Here is a 7,354-nt window from a genome sequence, read left to right as displayed (position 1 = left end):
CTGCAATCATCCAATACGAGAAGTTCTGACTCTGCCCCATCCTATCTTAGGGCACTTGCCCCGCTGTGCCTCCGTTTTCTGCTCTGCAAAGAGGGAGAGCAGCATGCCCTCCCTCGCACGGTTCTGATGAGGATGGACAGCCCCCTGCACACGACTGTCCTGCAAGAGACCCCAGATATAGGAAAGTCAGAGGCAGTTTGAATCTTTTAACATTTTGGGCACAAGAATCCTCCAAATGGAGAAAAAGAATTGAACCAGGAACGGCCTGCTCTCAGGCTGCCACGGGCCGCCTCTCCCTGCATTCCAAACGTGATCTGACAGGCCGCCTGGGAGCACGGGCCCCCCGCCTCAGCCCTGCTCAGGAAACCATGAAGTCTTGAGTAACATCCCCATCTCAAGTTTTTCTCTGTTTAACTTGCCCATCAAGTGGCTTAACTGTCCCACCTACTAATGTGATTGGCAATTATTTACTTTGGAGAGCCCTGAAAGACACCACCAGATCGCAGAATTCTGAATTATCTAGAAACCCATCACCCGATCGCACATTTCCTGATCTGCACACTATAAAAGATGCTAGCTCCACGGCAGAAGCGAGCAGGAGAGGGAAGAGGCAAGCAGGAGAGCCACCAGGACCTCCGAGAAGCCGGGTGAGACCTTCCTGCCCCATGCCCACTCCGCCGCCCTCAGCGGCAGGGCTGCCGGGCTCCTTGCTGCGGGATGGGCACTGGCTGGCTGCATTTAGGATTGCTTGTCGGGGGTCTTTTTCAGAGGGATTATCAGGGGAATGGGAACAGCCATTCACTCTGCTTCCCTGAGAGACCGGTGCCATCGATGAAAGGTTTGCATGTGGAAAAGTAGAAGAGAGGATTTGATGGGGATGGGGAGAGCGCGGCTGCAGGAGCACACTGCCGAAATCCCGTGTTAGGGTTCGCTCGTGAGCACGCGCTCCTTACCCTAAATCCAAATCTCTACGGCGCGAGTTTTAACTTGAGGTTGCCATTGTGGATTCAGACCACCATCCGCAAACCTCCTAAATCCACCCCATTTTGTACATTTTGATGCATTTTTCTGGGACGAAAAATATATATAAAAGGTCTGATTCCCAAAAGACATTCAGAGAACACAATCTAAGTTTATCTCCCCAGGGAGGCCACAACTGGCTCTTTGTACCAAAAAGCCCTTTCAATTCCAGCCAGCCACAGCAATGAGAGTGGGTCTTTGGCTGAACTAGCCACTTGATGGAATTTTGCCCAAGAAGCTTTCAGCACCTTTGCTGGCTACCTGATAGACCTAGGAGAAGGCTGGTGATACCTGGGAGGGAACAGTGCAAAAGGCAGCCAGATGTCAGAGGTTGCCCCCAAACTTTGTTCAAGTTAGCTTGCGGGAGAAGAGAAAGGTATAGAAAAGACAGTGAGTATGTCTGGAGGGGTCAGAGACCTATCTCCAATCACAATTCTGCCATCAAGTCGCAGTGTGACCTTGGGAAAATCACTACCCCTCTCTGGCTCCCTGATTCCCCTGATGCAATGACGACTTTGAATGGCCCCAAGATCTCTCCAGCATTGGTCTGGATGAAATGGTGGCTGTGGCCATGCAATCTCTGATATTCCGTGATTTAAAAGGGCTTCCACAAACCATCACAGGCTACAACCGGGCCAAAGCCTTAATGGGGATAATGGCAAAGCAGTTCAGTCCCTTAGCCTTTTCATTTGCTTTGCCTGAGAGTGAAAACTAGAGGCAATGATTCAGGTCATTGCAAGCAAGGCCAGATGAATGGAGAGTAAATCTGATGGCAGTTTAATTTAAACAGAGGCCTCTGGGTCAGACAGATCTGGGTTCAAATTCTATCCCTGATGCGTGCTTACAGCCTTGGGGAAAGTCACCTAACTCACAGACTGCCCTCTCCTCACCTGTGCACTGCAGGTGATGAGCGCCCACGTCTTAGGGGCGGTTACAACGAAATCAGTTACTGAGCATGGAGTGCTCAGCCTGACGCTGGCCCAGGAGAAAAGCTGAGTAGTGCCAGCTACTGCTATTCACTCCCTGGAGTTCTGGAGATCGGGAGCAGATGGTGGATGGGTTCCTCTCTGATAGCCGTGCTACACTGGACCCACCATTCTGTCCACAGATACCAAGAGAGAAGATGTTTCAAATTGGGGGCCTCATTGTCTTCTGCGGGCTGCTGGCCCAGACCACAGCCCTGCTGAACGCCCTGCCCTTGCCCCTGGACCAGACCCTGCTTTTGGAGGGGACTCCAGCCCAGGACCCAAGTCCCACAGATCTTGCTGGAAGCTTAACAGATGGTAAGTGAGAGTCTGTGACAACCTCTTTCAGGTCTGTGTATGTGTGTGTGTGTGTCCAATTGTTCAGTGTGGGGAGGGAGGCAGGGATGATTGGGGGAGAGGGGCTGAGGATCTGGAATTATCAGATTTGGCCCCCAAGGATCTAAACCTATGCCCATTTTTAGCCCTCAGCAATGGCCTGCTCTCTGAGGGTCTGCTGGGCATTCTCGAAAACCTTCCACTCTTGAACATCCTGAAGACTGGAGGAGGTACTTCTGCTGGCCTGCTTGGGGGCCTGCTTGGGAAAGTGACTTCAGTGGTCCCTCTCCTGAACAATATTGTTGAGTGAGTAGTCATAGGCCTTGGTCCCCACTCCCACCAGAGAACCTCTGATGGAGACCTGGGAGCCCCATGCAGTGGCCCTGGAGGAGGGACAGAGGTGGTCTGAACGTGAGGTCAGGACTCAGTGTGAGACCCTTCCCACAGCCTGGCAAGGAACACCAGTCCTCTTGAACCAGTGATTGCCCCCAGTCCTGAAGCATTATCTTGAGTCCCCGGCATCTATCTATAACCCTCATGACAACCCTTTAAGGTGTAATTAATAATCTCCAATTTCAGATGGCAAAACTGAAGCACAGAAAGGTGCCTGTGCTCACACAACTAGAGTAATGCACAGCCAGGGACCGAACTCTAATTTACTTAAGTCCAAAGCAAAGGCTTTTCCACCGCACCGTGGTAATTCTCTTCTCCTCACCCGTGGAGAGCACAGGTGGCCTCTGATGGAAGCAAGAAAGTGTAAGCTACCCTGCTCAATGACATCCTCAATGTAATGCCCAGTGAACGGTCTGATGTGGGGTTTCCCATGAGACACCTGAGAGCTCTCTAAGAAAGTAGCAATACTGGGAAGCTTGATGCCAGGGAGCTGGCAAAGTCTGGGTCCTTGATAGGGCTGGATCAAAGCCATTTCTAAGACTCCTACCCACCTGGATGCTTGCCCCTGACTTGGAGACAGACATATAGCCTTGAGTTTGATTTCCAAATGCACCACGTACATGCTGGGTGACAGGGCACAGGGCACAGGGCACTCAGTATCTCTGGGTTTGGTTTCTCCATCTATAAAATGCAGATCACGGTACCCACAGAGAAAAATTGATGGGAGGACTGGAAGCGATGTGATCACCTGGCACAGTAGTTGTGAGGTTGGCTCATGGAAGACGCTTGCTTCCATCCTGTCTCCATTCTCTCCTACTTCCTGCTCCTTGATCTCCATGGTAACCATTATTGACTGACCTGCCACTGAAGGTTATGGTAGGAGAAGTGATTCCTACCCATAAATGTTTGTGAGGGACTTACTCCACTTGCCCATACCTCATCCCCTCATCCACTTATCAATCCATCCATTTGTCCATCTTCCCTTCCATCTAACCAGCTACTCTCCTATGCATCTGCCTACTCACACATCCCACCTCAAAGTCAACCAATATGAAGTAGGCCCCTTCTCTGACTGGCATGCAGGGTGCAAATATAAGCCAGACACAGCCTCCACCCTGGAATACCTCAGGGACTTGAGATGAGGAGAGGGCCATGGTGTGTCAGGATCTGACCCAGGGCAGAGGTTGGGAAACAATGGCATGTGCTGCCACAAGATGCCCCTCATGTCTCCCTCTTCCCACCTCATGGGAAACTCCTCATCTGGGATGAGTACTCTTGGGTGCAAGGTAATTTCTAGGTTTGGGGCTGAAGGAACTAATAATCCTCCCTCCAATGTTGCTCCATGGTCAGTGTGAAGATCACTAATCCCCAGCTGCTGGAACTAGGCCTTGTGCAGAGCCCCGATGGTCATCATCTCTATGCCACCATCCCTCTGGGCATAACCCTCAATGTGAATACGTGAGTGGGCCCCTGGGGGGGGAGATGAGGGTGGCTCACCAAAGGAGACCCTGGTGACCCTGGGTAGCCATAAGGGGGGTGTTGGAGTCTGACAGGCATGAGCCTTCAACTCCGATGCAGACGCAGCACCCTTTCCTCTGCAGGCCCCTGGCCGGACGTCTGCTAAAGCTGGCTGTGAAGCTAAACATCACTGCCGAAATTCTAGCTGTGAAAAATGAACAGGGGAAGATTCACCTGGTTCTTGGTGACTGCACTCACTCCCCTGGGAGGCTGCAAATCTCCCTGCTTAATGGGTAAGGCCAGAGGGGTGGCTTCTCCTGCCCAGAGACAATATCGATGGGATGGTGGGTGGATGGCTGGGAAAATGGAACAATGGGAGTACAGATGAGTGGAAGGATGGAAGGGTGGGAAGAGGAATAGGAGGGAGGGAAGATGGATGAATGGATGGATGGATGGATGGATGGGTAAATGGATGGGTAAATAGCCATTTATCTCTTCTCAGGCCGGGCTGACAGATTTTATGCTCATAGACCATAAAAAATCTGAATTCAAGCCCATTGACCAGAGGGGCATGTGGACATGTGGAGCGGTTCTTGTGTGAACCTGGGCAGGGCTTCCCCAGCTAGAGACTCCGCTTACTCAGATAACTGTAATACGGAGCTACATTGCGGTTCCTGAGTGAATCCACTAAGATAACAGGCGTGGAAGTGCTGTGTCCCAGTATGGGGTAAAACAGCTCTGCAGCCTACCTGGATTCCTTATTTCAGTTCTCCGTCACAGGGGAGAATGAGTCACGCATAATATGTCGGAGCTGTCCACCATGGTTAGCGTTCACTAGACACATATATTGTGTTTCGCGTGTATCATCTCATCGAGTCCTCATGACAACTACATACTAAGCACTGTCATCCATTTATACAGTCTACAAAGTCTCACTGAGTGCCCACTGTAAATGGGAACTATGTGTTTCTCCTACACACGCCCACAGTGTGCACTGCTGTGTGGGACACCACTCGCTTTGGACAGGCCCCCTGGTGTTTGCCTGCACAACGGTGTGGATGAACAAGGCCCCATTTCAGTCACTTAGTGCTGAGACTGATGTGAGCACGGTGGCCCCTCTGAAGGCTTCTCTGTAGCAGCCCCAGGCTTCTGTACCGCCCCCTGGATTTTCTCTTTCAGATTTGCTCCCCTCCCTGTTCAAAGCCTTGTCAACAGTCTCAGCAGCGTCTTAAACGATGTCCTTCCTGAGCTGGTACAGGCCAAGGTAAGGGGGTAAACGCGGCAGCTCCCAATCCTTGGGTCTTAGAGCTCCTCAGGTTGAAAGCAGCCCCTGGAGTAAGCTTTTCTGAACCCCTCAGTTTGATATGTATATTCCAGCCATCAGTCTGTCTATCCACTGATTCATCTAGCCATGTTTCTTCCTTCCATCCTTCAAAACGCACTGATTGGGTCCTGCTCTGGGCCAGGCCTTGTGCATGTCCAAACTATGCTGAAATGGACTGGCCCCGGCCCCCAGAAGCTCCAGTCCACTCCCACTATGGCTGCCGACAGGCGCTCTTCCAGCCTAGGCTTGGGTGCCTCCTACACCTAGAAACTCACCCCTCCTGGAGCAGTTGACCTTATTTAGAAACAGGTGTCACATCCCACAGCGAACGCTGGCTCCATGTATGACTGGGCGCTTCACATACATGCCTTCCATTTCTCCTTCTGCCTGTGTGAATGTGTAAGCATCCATCTGTGAGACTGTTTAGAGCCAAACACTCTCAGACACAGAAGAATGATAGAAAATCTCCCCCAGAGAATCCATCCTGGGGCTGCTGCTGCTCCCAGGGCCGCCCTCCAGGTGCCGCTTTGCCCAATGCCTCTCTCTGCCCCTGGATCAGGTCTGCCCTCTGGTCAATGAGGTTCTCAGCCAGCTGGACGTCACCTTGGTGCATTCCATCGCTGGTAAGTCCCCCCTCCGAAGGCGTCTCTCCCTCTTCAGAAGCAGTGATTTCTCCCAAAGAGCTCTGTTCCTGCACACCGTAGGAGAGAGCTAGATCCCTCCAGCCTCAGATCTCCCCATTTCAGGTTTCTCTTTTGCCTTGAATTATCCAGATAATGTTGAAGGTTGGGCCCTGCCTTCCCCATCAGCCCTGGCACTGAGAAAAGCTGAGCTGGTTGGTGGAAGGAGGTCCTGCCCCTGCCAAGCTTGGCCTGAGCTTAGTGGGATCACCAGAGTTCCCGTTCCCCAGCCCCTGGACTCAGGGGGAGTGTGGGACATCCCTCAACTCCTGCACACTGAGACCATCATTCTGGTCTGCATCCTCCAGACTTACTGATCCATGGGGTGGAATTTGTCACTGAGGTCTAAGCCTTCCAGGAAAGGGACCCAGCCTTTCTGAACTGGTGAGTACTATTCCCCAATCCCCAGGATTTGGGTGCTGCTCTTCTCCTGGCAGGGGGCAGGAGAGGGCTCGGGACAGTGACATCCGAAGAGAGAGATAAACAGCCACACAGACAGATGGAGGGATGCACAGAGAAGTCTACAGAAATGCTGACGGAGGTGGCAGGCCGCACCACCACACAGCTACACAGAGAAACACACATGGCTGTGGACACACACACACACACACAGACAGGTGGATGCAAAGACACACACTCACTCAAACACAGGCCTGGGCTCCTCTTGAGGCTGAGACAAGACCCCTAGCCTAAGGGCTCAGCCTCCTCCCCATCCTCTGGAGGGCAGGTCTGATGATGGGCCAGTGCCAACAAGAGTCCGCGACCTCGAGTCTCCATTCTGACTGGGGGCTTCTCCCAACAGAACCATTTTCTGCTGCTCAATCCACTCTCTGCCCAGCTGCTGAGGGCTCACAGAAGGCGGACCCATGTCCTGGACAGTGACACGGCCACTATCTGGGGACCAGAGCAGCCTTCTCTCCAAGGAAACTGCTCTCTCCCCTTTCCCACCATGCATGTGTTATAGCCCATGTTCCTTACCAAATAAAGTTGCTCTTTCTCTGCACCGGGGGCCTTGTCATTCTTCCCCCTATTCGAGGGCTAATAGATTGGAAAGAGTCCTGGCTTGGATGGTTGGAGCCAGAGAATAGAGTTCAGACCTTACACTGTAGAACTTGATGGTCTTAAGCTAGACAGGGAGATGTTCAGATGAGTGGGCATTTCAGAGTGACTGCTCTGGG

General features: G+C 52.2%; 1 protein-coding gene across 1 annotated transcript; it reads left to right on the top strand.

Annotated features, from left to right (window-relative positions):
- The first annotated feature begins 609 nt into the window (after positions 1–609).
- On the top strand, positions 610–7,151 carry BPIFA1 (BPI fold containing family A member 1). Its single transcript, XM_002918266.3, has 9 exons — positions 610–647; positions 2,129–2,303; positions 2,468–2,627; positions 4,065–4,172; positions 4,316–4,465; positions 5,352–5,436; positions 6,056–6,119; positions 6,485–6,560; positions 6,979–7,151. Exons 2-8 carry the CDS (start codon positions 2,144–2,146, stop codon positions 6,523–6,525), a joined length of 768 nt encoding a protein of 255 aa, XP_002918312.1. The 5' UTR covers positions 610–647; positions 2,129–2,143; the 3' UTR covers positions 6,526–6,560; positions 6,979–7,151.
- The last annotated feature ends 203 nt before the right edge of the window (positions 7,152–7,354 follow it).

The sequence above is a fragment of the Ailuropoda melanoleuca genome, chromosome 13 (assembly GCF_002007445.2).
Source record: "Ailuropoda melanoleuca isolate Jingjing chromosome 13, ASM200744v2, whole genome shotgun sequence".
NCBI lineage: Eukaryota > Metazoa > Chordata > Mammalia > Carnivora > Ursidae > Ailuropoda > Ailuropoda melanoleuca.
Note: the sequence above shows the minus strand (reverse complement) of the source record. Positions and strands in the feature narration are given on the sequence as shown.